The sequence below is a fragment of the Leuresthes tenuis genome, unplaced genomic scaffold (assembly GCF_036924035.1).
Source record: "Leuresthes tenuis unplaced genomic scaffold, fLeuTen1.0.hap1 SCAF_19, whole genome shotgun sequence".
Classification (NCBI taxonomy): Eukaryota; Metazoa; Chordata; class Actinopteri; order Atheriniformes; family Atherinopsidae; genus Leuresthes; species Leuresthes tenuis.
Window position 1 is genome coordinate 25,706,728 of NW_027325373.1, and position 16,828 is coordinate 25,723,555.

The 16,828-nt window shown below is 40.1% G+C and overlaps 1 protein-coding gene across 2 annotated transcripts in view; it reads right to left on the reverse strand.

Annotated features, from left to right (window-relative positions):
- The window catches only part of pam (peptidylglycine alpha-amidating monooxygenase), a 74,238-nt gene extending 65,342 nt beyond the window's left edge, over nucleotides 1-8,896 (reverse strand). Inside the window, exons 1-2 of one of the 2 annotated variants that reach the window (XM_072371251.1) lie at nucleotides 8,799-8,896; nucleotides 3,312-3,440 (exon numbers count right to left, since the gene is read on the reverse strand). In XM_072371251.1, coding sequence (XP_072227352.1) covers nucleotides 3,312-3,406 — 95 coding nt within the window. In that variant the 5' untranslated portion in view covers nucleotides 3,407-3,440; nucleotides 8,799-8,896. Of the gene's footprint in view, nucleotides 1-3,311; nucleotides 3,441-8,595; nucleotides 8,750-8,798 lie in introns of those variants that run through there. The other variant, XM_072371252.1, reaches the window with a different exon arrangement.
- Nucleotides 8,897-16,828: the final 7,932 nt, after the last annotated feature.

The following is a 16,828-nucleotide window of genomic DNA, read 5'->3' on the forward strand; positions in this document are numbered from 1 at the left end:
TGTTTTTTAACCAAGTAAATGATTTTTTAAACATGAACAACATTTTAGAGAAGTATCAGTCTGGTTTTAGGAGGAACCACAGTACCGAGACAGCTCTCTTAAAGATTTTGAATGATACCAGGTGCAACTTAGATAATCATAAACATCACATTTTATTAAACAGACTGAGGAACCTGGTCGGCCTCTCTGGTACTGTTCTTAACTTGTTTGCCTCCTACCTCATAAATCGATACTTCTTTGTAAGTATGGATACATGTTCCTTAGCAACCCATGAGATCAAGTGTGGGGTTCCCCAGGGGTCAATTTTAGGTCCAATTCTTTTTAATCTGTACATGCTTCCCCTCGGGGATGTCATCAGGAGGCACGGCATCAGCTTTCATAACTATGCTTATGATACACAACTGTACATTGCAGTGTCTCCTGATGACACAGGGCCACTTGATGCCCTTTTTAACTGCATTTTAGATATCAAGTCATGGATGGCAGCGAACTTCCTACAGCTCAACCAGGACAAAACTGAGGTTTTAGTCATTGGTCCTGAAGGCCAAAGAGAAAAACGTTTAACAAAATTACTAAATCTTAAACCAACAAAAACTATAAAAAAATCTGGGCATGATTTTTGACTCTGAGCTTAGTTTTATTCCACATATTAAAAACATAACAAAGCCTTTTAACCGTACCACATGTTCAATGGAAAACACACGGGGAGGCGGCTTTTAGTTTGTGGAACAGCCTGCCAGAGACCCTCAGGGCCGCAGAGACTGAGATGTTTTTAAAAAGAGGCTTAAGACTCACCTTTTTAAATCAGGCTTTTATTTGATTTTATTGATTCTTTTTATTCAAACTTTTAATCAAACTTTTTATCATATTTAATTTTTGTTCTATATTATTTTAATTAGGTTTTAAACTCCATGTTTGAGTTAGACGTTTTAACTTCATGCTGTAGTCACATGTTTTAATTCCATGTTTTAGTTAGACATTTTATTTAGTTAGACATTTTAACTATATGAGCTGGAAAGCTTTTCATCTATTTTGTTCATTTTACACCATTTTATCTTATTTTTCTGTTTTAGTCTTTCAGTTTTTAGCTGCAGTGTTTCCTCATGGGGGCCTACCACACTGGCAGCTGCTTTTGGTCCACTGAGGGGGGTGCTGTTCTGTGGACTGCTCTGGCCCGGGTGGCTGGAGGACTCTGCACCTTGGTGTGGGGCCTCTTGTCTGCCCGTGTCGGGACTGTCTCTGTGGCGGCGCTCCCTGTAGTCGTGGGCCGGGAGCCCTCTCAGTGTGGTTTATTGTTTTTTTTTTGTTTTTTTAGCAGTGTACATATGTATGTATATACACATACAAAGAAAGTGAGGTTTTGTACTTTTTCTAAATCCTCAGAATTTGTCGGCTCCAATTGCACAACAACTTCAGAATTGATACACACATGCTGACATGCGTTGCATCCATATCTTATGTTACTTAAGTGCCTTGAGATGACAATTGTTGTAATCTGGCGCTATATAAATAAAATTGAATTGAATCTATTTCCGTCAAACTCAGCATGCTGCATGTGATTTTCTTCTTCTGTGCATGCGGGTCACTTCAGGGCTGTAGACTGTTCACACTGGTATCTGATGGCTGTCACATTTAAATTATAATTTGAACAACCATGCAAAAAAATTAGCATTAAGACCTGCAGTGTGAATGTCGCCCATATCAACATGGATGAAAGCAAATCACCTCCAACTAAACCTCTCTTAAACTGAACTGCTCGTCTTACTGGCCAAACCAACCATACACCACAGATTGAATCCCTATCTTTTACTATATCAAAAGGTAGCTAGAAACCTGGATGTCATGATTGATGACCAACTGACCTTTAAAGATCATGTTGTCTCCATCGCTCAATCATGCTGCTTCACATTGTTAAACATAAGAAAGATCAGACCATACCTAACCCAACGCGCCACCTAGCTCCTGGTGCAGGCCATGGTCATCTCCCGCCTTGACTACTGCAGTGGTCTCCTAACTGGTCTCCAGCCTGTGCTGTGAAACCTCTGCAGATGGTCCAGAACGCGGCGGTGCGTCTGGTTTTCAATCAGCCTAAAAGAGCACACATCACCCTGTTTGTTGAGCACCACTGGCTACCATTAGCCGCCCGCATCAAATTCATGTCCCTGATGTTAGCTACAAAGAGCTTAATGGAGCGGCTCCATCTATTTGAATGCTCCTGCAAAGGCTTCTGTCCCAACTGGGTCCCTCCGTTGGTCCCAGGATTGTCGTCTAGCAGCTCCTACACCACGCCTAAGACAATCCAAACTCTGTTCATGTGTCGTCCCACGATGGTGGAATGACCTACCGAGCGCTACCAGAACAGGGGCGTCCCTGTCTGTTATGTGTGGCCAGATAATGGCACACCTGGAGTGTTTTGGTGTGCTGCTATCTCCCGCCCTCTCCTTCCTCTTTGTCGTCCTCCACAGGCCAGTAGTCTTATTGTTTAATCAGGTCGAGGATAAAGAGGGAGAGGAGGAAGGCCGCAGTCTCTCACTCTGGGGGCAGCAGCCACATTGATGGTTTGCTTTCTTTTGATTTAATAGTTAACCCTTATTTTTTTCTTCTTATTCATCTGTCTTAGATGGCAGAGTTTTTTCTTATTTTGTTAGTTTGAGTTGGAGACTGCCAGTAGTCCTGTTTGGACGTTTTTGTTTCAGGTTATATTTGTTCGTTTTTTCAGTTAGTGGGGAAAACACAGGGTGCGACGGCACACTGCGTGGCTGGCCCTGTGTTTCCCCTTTTTGTTCATTTTGGCCGGGGTCTCCATTTCTTTTTGCTTCATAACTTTATGGGCTAACCTTTTCCTTCTCAGTGGCAACTTTTGAATAAATATTGTCTTGTTGCAAACATTGTGTGGCGTCCTTATACGTTATGGTCTCATTGAGCCTATGTATTATTTAAATCTTATGAGGCCGTAACACTGTCTATCTTCAATCAAGAAACTCTTAAAGACCCAGCTCTTCAGAGAGGATCTCGTACCCTAGCACTTACCCTGTACTTCCCTACCCCCTCTACTGCAGTATATCCTATCCTAAAAAAAAAATTTAAAAAAGGGACAATTAGAAGTAGGCCTTGGACTCCTTTAAAAAGTATAGCCCGTGTTATACTTGAGCAGAACAAATGGAGACTTTGGTAAGGAGCATAGAATAAAAGCAGAAAATCTGAGATATTAGATGTAAAGAAAAGTGAAGCTTCGGAACATTATAAAAAATCTCATTCCAAGAAAAACAAAACAAAACACACACAAAAAAAACAAAACACTTTCTTCTTACCTTTTTGACCAGTAGAGGTGGTTTTGTATTTCCAGACTGAGGCTGTGACAGACGAACACCAGAATAACCAAACTGAACACAGGGACTCTCATCATACCTGTTGTTGGTGCAGCCAAGTTTCCTGCCAGGCTGAAAAAGTTAAACGGAGAATGTGAACACTTTCATGTGCATAAACATCTGTTCACAGCTGTTCTGTTTCCTCAGCTTGAGTGAGGAGGGAGGAATTATGGGTAATGTTCAAGACAGACATGACTACTTTATCATGCAGCAGGATGTGCCCACTGATCAAAAATGATGATACCACATGTGTTTTGTCCTGCCTCTCACAACATGCACACCAAACTGTACGAGTGACAGCTGCAGGTTGTTTCTGATTCAGTTCAGATCTCTGTATTTGTCATTTTTATGCTCCACATAAAAACAAAATTGTGTTTCAGACATCCACTAATTAATAGATAAAAAACAATCAATAAAAAGCACAAATAAATTAACTGAAATTACAAGAAAAACTCTGGTTAAGCAGTCTAACTATGTGGGGAAACAGTACTTTTTGATCTTACTGTAAGCTTCTGTATCTGTGTGTCTGAACATGCCATGATAGGAATAAGTGGAGCCCTTAAGGAAGCTGTATGCTCTGTACATGCAGCGCTCAGTGCAGACACAGCAGCAAGGTACCAATCATATTTTCAGCTGTTCTCATTGGGCTGTTCAATTTATGTCTCTCCTCTGTTGGCTGTTAGCCCAGTGATGGAGAGGTTAATCATCTCCCAGTCGGCTCAGTGAGCAATTTCTCATCATCACTTTGATTGCGCCTTTAACAGTTAAAGTGCCACCATTGCAAAACTGTGACAAGTAACCACAGTGAATAAAACAGGTTGAAATTCCCATCTAACAAATCACTTATTGTTTTGACCCACTACCACTAGATGGCAGACATGTATTATGAATGCTGATTCGCCATGAAATAAGAAGTTGAAATATCCACCACATTTCACATTCAATCTGCACCAAACATCCCACATTTCATCATACTTAGGCCCTGAACAGATTTTATATCAATATTTCTTTATCGTGACAGTGCCCCCCACTAGCAACAGGAAGTAATACGTTTCACTTTTTGACTTTGACATTGTTCATCATATCTACTTCAGATCGGCTCAGAAGACAGATAACAAGTTGAAGAAGCTTCCCATACAAAGCTGTGACTTTTCGATGGGGGGTGTGTCCAAATTTCCATATCACACCATGACCACAAAACTCATTAGAAATCATACAAATTTAATCCGAATGTCACCAATTTCACAGGGTTTAATCCCTATTGGGTTCTGAACAGATCCTGTGATATCTTTTATATTTTGACAAAAAAAATTGTAAGAATATGCATTTAGTGTTCATTTATTACTGCAACAGCCCTGGGATATGTGCTGTTTTTATGTCCGTTTGTTTTGGCTTTTATTGTCCTGATAGGGAGCCATTCATTTGAATCAGGTGTGGTGGAGGAGGGAAACATCGAAAACATGCAGGGCAGTGGGTGATGAATGCAGTACGCAAGTGGTGCCGGTAAGCACTGTGGTATTAGTTTTCCAGATTATGTCATCGTTCAGGTGCAGGCCCAGAAACCTGAAGTCAGACATCCTCTCCACACAGTCCTTGTTGATGTATATGGGCTGAGGGTCAGATCTGTTTCTTCTTAAGTCCATGGTAAATGGACCGTACTTGTAAAGCACTTTTCTAGTCTAACTGACCACTAAGCGCTTTCACACTAACCACCGCCTTTCCGATTGAGCAGGCAACTGCTCTTCCTCCTAAACTACAACCACCCCATGATGACAGCTTTTCCAACTTGTACCTGTATTCAGACTCATCTCCCCTGTGATGAGCCAGACCACTGTCGTCTAATCAATTAACTTAAGGATGGAGTTGCTTGGATTGGTGGGGGTGTAGTCATACGTGTAGAAAGTGTCCAGTAGGGCACACATCTCCAGTGTGGGAGGGAGCCAGTGTTGAGGCTGAGTGTTGGGCATAGGTGGGGTCCTACTTTGACTCTTTGTGGGCAGTCACTGAGGAAGTCCTTCACCCAGAGGCTGATGGAGTGTGGAAAGCTGAGGTTGTTTCATTTTGTTACCAGTCTGTTAGGGATGATTGTGTTAAATGCAGAGCTGAAATCAATGAAAAGAAGCCTAGCATAGCTGTCCTTCTGTTCCAGACGGATCAGGGTTGTGCAGAAGATTGTTGCTATGTCATCCTCTGCCAATCTTTTGTCCCTGTATGCAATCTGGTGGGGGTTGAATGTGGATGGAAGTCATTGAATGATGGGACTTCTGACCAGTTTCTCAAAACACATAAGAACTGGAGTGAGAGCCACTGGGCAGAAGTTATTTAGGCTGCTGATGGTGGGACAGTGGCCTGTGCCCCTTTCAATCACTGCTTGCAGCTATATTTTCTAAAAATTCTTGCAATGTTTTCAATTAGGAAACGTGTTACCCAAAGCCCGTTGTTCTAAAACTATTACAAAGGATCTGTAAGAGGCTACTACAAGATAAGGTGGATTTTGCAGTGTCAACAAGACAGTACAACTCATACGCCAGCTGCCACTCAGACAGAGAACTACAACTTTAAGTCCAGCAGCATGTTTTACAGCAGAGTAGTCACTAAGACACACTGCAAAAGCTCCAGGTAAGGGTGTCCCACATGGCGTTAATCCCACCTCACACAATGACAAACAAGTCCAAAGTAGGAAAATCCACTACTGTGGAGCTGCATGTATTTCTCTCACGCACACACATAACAATCATTGATCAATATGCCATCGTGCAGGGTAGCCATGTTCGTGAGGTTATACCCTTACCAATTAAATTTAGCAACTTTTAGACTTTTTTTTTTTTGGAAAGGATCTACCAAAACTCATGTTGACTCCTGTTGACTCATGTTGGTAGTGAAGGAAGACTTGGTACCACTGCATTAGCAGAATGATCCCAACATGTTCCTGCTCCACCTTCAGAGGCAGCTAACCTGGCCGAATAAACGTATTAGCTGACTGTTCAGTGAACACCAGAATGAACATGGAGTACAACAAGGGCAAGAATGTCTGTTTCATGTAAATAGTAACAACTTGTGTAAAAATATATTTTATCACCACTGATCAACTAAGTCAGGATGTGAATTTCACAACTTAAAATATGTGTTGTCACTATGTCTCAGCAGCAGAATAATTTCACAATTTGGAAGGGTCTAGAAAGTTGTTTTTTTCCTTTCACCATTGGTCAACTAAGTCAGGATGTGAATTGTGAACTGTGAAAAAAAGTTAGAATACTGTCCAAAATCACAGTATCTCTCCCCCTCCACACATGCATGCTGCCTACACACACAGTCTGATATCCTACTGCAACGCTCGTTTATTTTACAATCACATTTTATTAACAATGCTAAACATCGGACCAAATCTGTTACATATATTCAAGCTGCTCTCTTTTAAAAATATGCATTGTCATGGTAATCTTATGACATGCTAGCTTTATCTGGAAGAGTTTGTACTGGAAGTCATTGTCCTTTTTGTAGCAGTTCCACAAAGAAGTGTTTAACAGCTGCTGTTTTTTGCTTTTCATGTTTCCTCTTATTGGAGGTCCATAAGCATGTAGGCTCTCAGTGGCAGATAAATTGTACTGGAGGCTGGCAAACAGCTCTGCATTACTGCAAACTTGTGGTGGTATTAGGATTCTTCCACCTGCTTCTGGTAAAATCAGAAAAGCTCCATAGCATAAACTTTTTGATTTCTTATAGTTCACCGACTCGTGTCCATGTCCCTAATCATCGAACATCACTACTCATAGAAAGCGTTTTTAAATTAGACTGTTCTCCATCTAAGACTACATTCAGACTGCATGTGAAATGGGGCCCAAATTGGATTTTTCTGCTCATATGTGATTCGGATCTGATCTGTTCATGATAATGTGCATGAGTCACATGGAATCCGATTTCATTCAATTCCAATTTGGGCCACTTCAGTATGTGGCCATAAATCAGATCTTTTGCAATGTGACCTGTACAGTTTTACCAGAATTCATGAGACTTCTACATCAACTTTGATCGATGTTTGTCACAACTGTGCGCAGGCGGAAGTCAGCACATGTCTGTCTGTCTGTCTGTCTATTCTAAACACGATGAACGAGAGCACAGACAGAGTGGAAGACAAAAAAACTGTATGAACAGGCCAACAAATATCTGATCTGAACAGCAAATTGGTAATGAGCATTAAGACCTGCAGTCTGACCATAGTCAAAATTTGTCCCCTTAAGGTGCTTGTTCATGCAGGCCGATGTAGAATATGCCACCTCCAATGGGAGCAACTGCATGTGGATTGTAAAAAAGATGTGTGACTGATGCGTTGTGACCCCAAAAAGATCATGTGTCTCAATCAAGTGATGCTGCTGCCTCAACCAGTAACCAGTTATTCGCTATTTGATGGTATCAGACTTGTTGATTGGAATGTATCCACAATAGCAGCAAGTGGGAAGTAACACGCTGCTCAGACTGGAAGTAGCAGCTGCTCCCTCAAAGTCAATCATCCAAATGATTTGATGATGTATTGACAGACTCATACAGCTGCTGAGGTTTCCTCATATGCAGGACCCATGTGGATCTCTGCAAGCAGCTTCTGTCTACGACCACAGGCAAATTATTCTATCAGTGTTGAAGATTTGTTTTCTTTACTTCATCAAACATTGAAAAAAATTTAATTTTACTATTTTTTTCCTATTATGTTTTACAAATCCAAAATATTAATCAATTTGGTTTGTGTCATATCTGGGCATAATCTATTATTTCAACTAAAGCTGAATTAACATCCTCAGTATTCTAGTTGTCATAAATCTATTCATAAACATAAGTCCACCTCACTGATCAGCTAAAGTAATGGTCAAACACACCAAGAGCCACAATAATTATGGCGACAGCTCAGACAAAAAAGTAACAGATCAGCTTCGATGTTAAACAAGCACTAAAATGTTCTGCCGTGCTGATGACTCATCACTGTGAACAGGGGAGGAAGACAGCAGCAACCCTGTGACAACAGAGGAAGAAACTATGGAAACAAGGCTCTTCATAGGGTGTGCAACCGCTTCAACTCCAGCTTTAAACGCTGCTCGGGTTAACAAGCAACACTCCGAAACAGACCAAACCATACAAACACCTTATCCTGTGGTTTTTAATCACAAAAAACATGTGAATTCATATCCGACACGCCCAAAGCAACGAGAAAACAGCCATCTTTACAGCTACGACCCACCTGAGCCCGAGAGCTGCTGTCACATCGTTAGCTTCTGGCAAAGCTAACACGATTCTCGTGGTAATGTCGAAGCACTTAGTGAGCTTATGTTACTTGTTGTTTCTGATCAAAGAATTATCAAATCTGACAAACGCGAATCACATCAAACTGCGACTGAGCAGGACCAGACATTTCGCAGAGATGTTATTCCAAGTTACAATTACCTGTTGGTGGCTGGTTTTCGCTATTCAAGCTCCAATGTTGATTTGACGTCTGTTTTTGGTTGGTGGTAATGACGTCTGACTTCCGCTTTTCAGAGTAAAAGCTTCTTATTTTTTTCCCTCTTCTATTGAGTTCTACTCGTCCGCGCGTTCACTGAATATTTGTGTGGTGTTCTCTTTATAGAGAATAAGAAGATAAGTCACAGAGTGTTGTTTGGGAGGCCGGCTTTTTAATTAGTTGAGCTTTGATTCAGCAGTGCAATTTAGTTATTCCCACAAAGGTCTTCCTTCTTATTCGATTTTTTTTCCTCCATCCTCACTTTAGCCAAACAAAATAAAGGCAACAATGGTTTTAAATGGAGATAACTGTCATGAACTCACAGATACATGAAAGTAATCAAACCGTTTTATTAACTGGTTTTGTTGAAGGCAGAACTACGGTGGCCCTGAAGTGCAAATCACAACGGCAAATCCGAAAATACAACGGCGAAACAGAAACGACACCGAAATTAACCAAATCGGGAAATGTAGGTACCCTCAGGCCATGAATCATCGCTGACTGGACTGGTGATCCGTTCTTTGAACCGGAAGGATATGGTTTACATGTTTGTTTGTTTTTATTAATACTTCTCAACAAGTACATAAAAATCACAGAGCAACGCAGTTATCAATAAATGCTACATACAACAAAAAGATAGCCCGGGGGATTTCCTTTATCTGAAAATACCAAATAAAGAACACAACTCAATAGTTTTAGCAGCCTTTTAGTTTTTGAGTCAGATATAGAATTTATGGCTTCATTATCACAAATCAAGAATAGCGGTTTAGACTGACCATATTTGCCCTTGTGGATGTGGAATTTTGCTATTATAATTATCAAATTGATCACATCTTTTCACATCTTTCCAGAATTTTTTAATGTAGAGGCATCGCCAAAATAGGTGTACCATCGTTTCAGGAGACACGTTACGAAGGAGCGAACATGGTTGACATGTTTTTAAAATATGAGCCTTATGGATATGACGTGAAACTAGATATCCTGTTGACAATTCACAACATAAACATGAGTCTGCATACGCTGAAGACATGTTTGTGACATGTTCATTTACTTCTGGCGGTTTTGACCTTACTGTTCAAAGGACGGATCACCAGTCCAATCTGCGACGATTAATGTCGCCAGAGGGTACCTACCTTTTCGGGTATGGCTAATATTGTTGTGTTTTCTGTTTTGCCATTGTGTTTTTTTATTTACCGTTGTGATTTGCACTTCAGGGCCACCGTACTGAAAAGCGGAAAATAAGCAACATGGAATATCATATTAGGACTCCATTAAGAAAAACTCTCTGCTATATAAGCTAGTACCCCTACTCAAGCCTACAGCTCCACGCCTACTGTAACCATACAACTCAATCACATCACAAATTATATTTACTTTTTATTTCATTTTTTGCAGATAAACGTAGAGAGGTACAAGTCAGTGTTACAACAATAAATAATAAGCTATGTATTCACATATGTATATATGAATGTATATAGATAAATAAAAGTAAATCATAAAACTTAAATAACAAATGTATAAATAGGAGGGTTAGTAAAAAGGGAAGTAAAATAATAATACAAATAAATAAAAACAAATATACAATAGGTATAATAATAATAATTTGTAATGTGCATGTAATAAGATCAAAGAAAATAAATAGATTAAAATAAAAAAAAATAGAAATTACTATCCCAAATACATTTACCATGATACCTGAGTGTCAGGTTGGAACCAAGTTAAAGGTTGAACTGTAAAGGCCCACTTATAAAATTTAGTATCTTGTCTTTCTCGCTGCATTGTGATGAGATTAATGCAGGGTCGTTTACCAGCCAAATAAATTTTGTTGTAGCTGATTGTAATTTGCACCAATATTGAGGGGGGGGGGGGGGGGGGGGGGGGGGTCATCAAACTCACAAAATCGACTCTGGACAGAATATTCATTTTAATTATAGCCACCGTGTCACAGAGTGAATTTGGCAGGCTAGACCACCTATTCAGATCTGCAATGATTTTATTAAGCGTATTACCAAAATAGTTTTAGTTATTTTCTGTACTGAATTAGACAAAACATTCACACCACACAGACCAACAAGAAAACTAATCTGTGTCTATAACATAGAACTAACTCTGACGTTATGTCACAATTTGATATTGTTGATATAAAAATCCTAGAGGCAATAGTTTGGCATCTGAAATCAACAACTTGCACTGTGGACATAATACCATCCGACTTTTTAAAAAGTGTTTTTACCTCAGAAAGTGATCTCCTACAAATAGTTAACAGCTCACTGGCATCAGGCATTTTTCCCAAGCCACTAAAGAAAGCTGCCATTAAGCCACTCCTAAAGAAGAGAACTCTAGACGCCTCTGTGATGAACTACAGACCTGTCTCTAACCTCTCTTTTATATCCAAGATTATTGAGAAAGTTGTATTTAACCAGCTCAATGTCTTTCTGAATGAAAGTGGAATTCTCTATAACTTTCAATCAGGCTTCATCACAGCACTGAAACAGCTCTGGTCAAAGTGTTAAAGAACATCACGTTGAGTACTGATTCTGGTTATGTTTCAGTCCTGGTTCTGTTGGATCTCAGTGCTGTGTTTGATACTGTAGATCACAGAATCCTGTTGCACAGGCTGGAAAACTGGGTTTGACTTTCTGGAGCGGTCCTTTACTGGTTCAGGTCCTACTCAGAAGGCCGGAGTTATTTTGTTACAATTGGCAGCTTTGAATCTGAGCGAGTGGCCATGACTTGTGGAGTCCCCCAGGGGTCAATTCTTGGACCTCTTCTGTTTAACTTGTATATGCTCCCTTTGGGTCAGATATTGCAGAACTTTAACATCAATTATCACAGTTATGCAGACGATACACAACTTTATGTGTCTCTGTCACCAGACGACTGCGACTGCAGCCCAGCAGACGTACTGTGTCAGTGTCTGGAGGAAATAAACTCCTGGATGAGAGAGAATTTTCTACAATTAAATGAGGACAAAACTGTGATCATTCTGTTTGGTAGAAAAGAGAAGAGGGTCAGCATTGGTAAATACCTTGAGACTCGGGCCCTTACAATCACTGACCAAGTTGTTAACCTTGGAGTGTTGATAGACTCAGATCTGACTTTCAGCAGCCACATCAAAGCTGTCACCAAGGCAGCTTTTTACCAACTCAGAAACATCAACAGAATTAAAGGTTTTCTCTCCCAAAAAGACCAGGAGAAACTCATCCATGCATTCATCTCCAGTAGACTCCATTACTGTAATGGTCTTTTAACTGGACTTCCCAAAAAGAGCGTTAAACATCTGCAGCTCATCCAGAACGCTGCTGCTGGAGTTTTAACCAGGACTCAGAGATCTGAACACATCACACCAGTTTTAAAATCTTTACACTGGCTTCCAGTCAGTCACAGAATAGATTTTAAAAGCCTTGAACAGAGGCACTATGAAGCTTAAAAATTAACTATTAGCACGCCTTTAACGGCGGCACAAAGATCTTAAAGAACGAAACAGTACAAGTTTCTATGAAACATTAACAAATCAAAATTGCTCCAAACAGGAGGAACAAAACCATACTGTGAAACTTACCGTGAATTAAACTAAAGCTATGGAATAATTTTACCAAACAAAGGATATGCTCTGCAGGAGGATCGCTCACTGCAAGCTCAAGGAATTTGTGGCTGTGGGTTTCTGTGGAACAAGACGCGAGAGTGAGGCTCATGATCGGAGGCAGCACACTGGCACAAGACAAGGGAGGTGCAGAGTATTTGAACACATGAAGGACCAAGGGGAACAGGTGGAAAAACTTTGGGAATCAGGGAAGACAATGAGATGCTTGACACGGGAGGAAGAGCAAGGTACCTGAAACGAGAGTGAAGTTAATATTTCAAAATAAAACAGGAAATGACAAAACAAGACATGAATCAAAGCATAAATCGTGACACATTTAGCTGTTATGCTGCAAACAAGTGGAACAATCTGCCAGTGGAGGGTAGACTGTCACCAATGTAGACATTTTTAAATCCAGGTTAAAAATATTTCTTTTCTCATGTGTCTTTGTATGAAATCGGCACAGTATCTTTTAACTAACTAAAGTTTTTTTCATTTTAATTAATTATTTCATTTATTTGTATTTGTATTCTTTTACATATTTTTAATGCTTTTTTCCGCTCCCTGCTGCAATGTTTTTATTTTATGTAAAGCACTTTGAATTGTTTTGTACATGAAATGTGCTGTACAAATAAATTTGACTTTGGCTTTCACTTTGACTGAAGAGTAGATATCTATACTCAGATAAATAAAGTTTTAAGAAACTGGAATGGATGCAGGGATAGGAACATTACACATGGCCTGATTCAAAAGGAGCAATTGTGAGGATTATAAAGAGAAAATTTGTAGGCCTATTCCACACTATTAAAGCAACTAAAAACAGCAACAACTGAGTCTTGTATCACTAATCACCACCATTTATGACTATTTTTAGGCTATACTCCGAAATGAGGACAGACTCATTACACTGTTTAGTATTTATTGTTTCACAGTTTTTTTTTTTAAATATCACTTTTCCTCATGCCCTTACTCAACATACGATTTTTTATTTCAAATTCTCAACAACATGGTTGGAACTAGCAGATTCATCAGGACTAAAAAAAATAGCATGATAAATAAATTGCCTGGAACCAGAACAAAACGGGTCACAAAATAGCGAAATCAAATCACAAGGCTGAAATGGACTACTACTACTTAAATCAATGGCTGAAGTTACATTTCCCCTCTGACACCAACTTTTTCACATCAGGCTTGGCCGCTGTCAGACTTATGCGCAAACAGTCCTCCAAAGAGTGGGTTTACAGTCGGTTCCTCTCGTACGTTTTAATCGAGTTCATCTCGGAGTCTCACAGGTGTGAGTTGAACCGAACATGGTAAGCACATACATAGCCAGCGTCTTCAATGTGCCATAGACCTCGGGACAAGATACCCAAAATGCGCTCAGGCTTTCAGCACCATGGAGAGCAGCCTTCATGAATTTCAGCCAGCTCGCTCTGAATGGCTGCCTCGTCCAACTGCAGCCAATTCACCGCGTTTGTGGAGAATTCTCCGCTTGTGGTGATGGTGAATGGGTCACGCACAAATCCAATGACATCCCTGGAAATAAAAAAGTAATCGAATCTAGCAGATAAGTTGTCTTTTAATTGTGTGATAAATGTCTTCATCTTGTCTGTTACGTTGCCTTCTCCCACCGTCTTCAGTGTGTTGAAGTGCAGCAGCCTCCCTGACAACAAATCTGCGTGGAACAAGTGTATTAAAATGGGAGAAAATGTCTGTTAAAAACGCAACGTTGCACATGTATCCAATGTCTTGCATGATGCGGAGATGGTCAGCTGCCGCTTTGGACTTACTTTGTTTTAAAAAATCCATTAATTGGGCATGGAGTTCAGGAAGCGCTCCAGTGCTTTGCCCTTACTAAGCCAGCGCACGTCATAGTGGAGTAACAGGTCATCATAAGAAGCCTGGGATTCCAGCACGAATTTGCGGAACAGGCGGTGCTGCGTGCTTGAAGTTCCTCTGATGTGGTTAATAATTTTCATTGTTTTCTCCATCACCTCTTTGAGCTCTCCACGAAGCTTTGCGCACAGCACGCTTTGATGGATGATACAATGGAGTGCGTTAGTTTTAGGAGCGACAGTCTTTATTCTGCTCACCAGACCCTTATTTTTTCCAGTCATGTGCACCATCTGTCACGGTCAGGCTAATTTTATCCAGGGACAATCCATGGCTTTAAAAAAAATCCTCCTGTTTTCCAAAGATGATGTCAGCAGTGGTGTAGTCCTAGAGCAGAAGCTATGCCAGCAGCTCTTCTCGAAAATCTTTGCCATCAAAGTATCTGACAAAAACGCACAAATGTGAATCGGATGAGTCCGTGTTGTCAGTGGACTCATCAATAGCCAGCGAAATATATTTGTCTTCCTTGACCCCGCCAATGACAGCTCGCTGGACTTGCTCCGCCGAAACACGACGTACATTAGTTGAGGCAGATAGAGGTACTTGTTTGACAGATGATTTGTCGGGGACAAGTTCCTCCAGAACGGTGATCATGCACTCCTTTAAAACCTCACTTTCCGTGAAAGGCCGGTTATTTCTGCAAAGCACCCAAGCAGCCTACAGGGACGCACACGTTAGTCTCTATTGTTCAGTTAAAGTTCGAGTAATAATGCCACTTGCACGGGAGTAGGCAGATTTCAATGTGGCGATTTTTCTCTGATGCGCCTTTGACTGCTCAGGATATGATATCTTGAAATTTGAATGTTTAGTGTCGTTGTTACGGCTGAGATTGTATTCTTTTACAACAGCAACAGCTTCGTTGCAAATTTGGCATACTGGTGAGGCATTTCGGAAGGTTGGCATGATAAATGCGTACTTCTCAGTCCAGTCATCATTGAAGGACCCTTCCCTGTCACTTCCTCTGTGTTTGTTTTTCAAGTGCTCTGTAAGTGAACTTGACTTAATTGAGTTGAGGCAAAATATCTACCACCCCTGGTGGTTGTCTGTGGTATAGATGATGGGAGCCTGACTTATAAAGGTCTTCAGTTTGTAATGAAATGAAAAAAAGTATAAACAATAAACATCAATCATAATGTCATACCAAAATTTGATTTTTTTTAACATTTTTATTTAAGGGTCCGACCCCCAAGGAGACTGTCTGGTAAAATTCTGGCCCTCTGACAAATATTGTTGATGACCCCTGTGTTAGACTATGATCAAACATACATTTAAGTGAGGGGGGATTAACGAAGATATAATAATTATTCAATAAAGTCTGAAAAGAGGGGAAAGTACCACGAAGTTGGAAGGAGGCGATAATAATACCAATTAGGAAGCCGGGAAAAAAATCATAGTAAAAAAATAAATTGCAGGCACATAGCATTAACATCATATATAGGTAAGATAATAGAAAGAATGATAAATGAAAGAATGATGTATTATATAGAAATAAGGGGATTTGTGACAAGATATCAGAGTGGGTTTAGAAGACGTCGGCGCACTATGGATCCAGTAGTGTGCTTAGAAGATATGAAAAAAGCACAGGTAAATAAACGGTGAAATACACGGTGGCTGCAGTATTTTTTTTTTTTGTTGAAAAGGCATATGACATGTTGTGGAGAGAGGGATTGATAATTAAAATGCATCGAATGGGAATTGAGGTAAACATGTTTAATTGGACTATGAATTTTTTAAGAGAGCATGTGAAGGGAATAGTGGAGAAAAGCAAGGGAGTATTGAATATTTTGAGGTGTTTGGCCAGGTTAGAGTTTATGTTGTTAAAAAAAATAGCTTTAATAAGGTCTAGAATAGAATACGGCAGTGTGGATATGGATCTGCAGCAAAATCAGTACTCTCACAAATAGATATAATTCAAGCTAGAGTGTTTAGAACTTGTCTAAGAGCAATAAAAACAGCACCAATATGTTCACTACAGGTTGAAGCAGGAGAAATGCCATTAGGGCTCAGAAGAAAACAGCTAATAGCCAACTACTGGATAAATTTAAAAGGACACAAAGAAGAACATCCAGCAAAGACAGTTCTGGAGATGTGCTGGGAAAAGGGGAAGGAGGAAAAAACGAGTTTTGGGTGGGTCAGTGAGGGTTTAGCAGAACAACTAAAAATACAACACATGGAATTCAGCCCAACAGTTCTGTGGACAGTAATACCAAAATGGATGCTACAAGAAACAAATGTAGACTTAAAAATGCGGAACATCAAGGAAAGAAATAAAACAGCAGACCTAGTGCAGGATATTTATAACTATGTGGAGGAAAAATGTAGAGATTATGTTTATATATACACAGATGGGTCCAAAGAGCAGGTAGCAGAAGCAATGGTCGCAGCAATGGTGGTTCCCATTTATAATAGAACAATATCAAGAAGAACATCAGATCATTTAAGTGTATATCCAGCGGAATTATGTGCAATATTGATAGCAATAGAATGGATGGAGGGGGT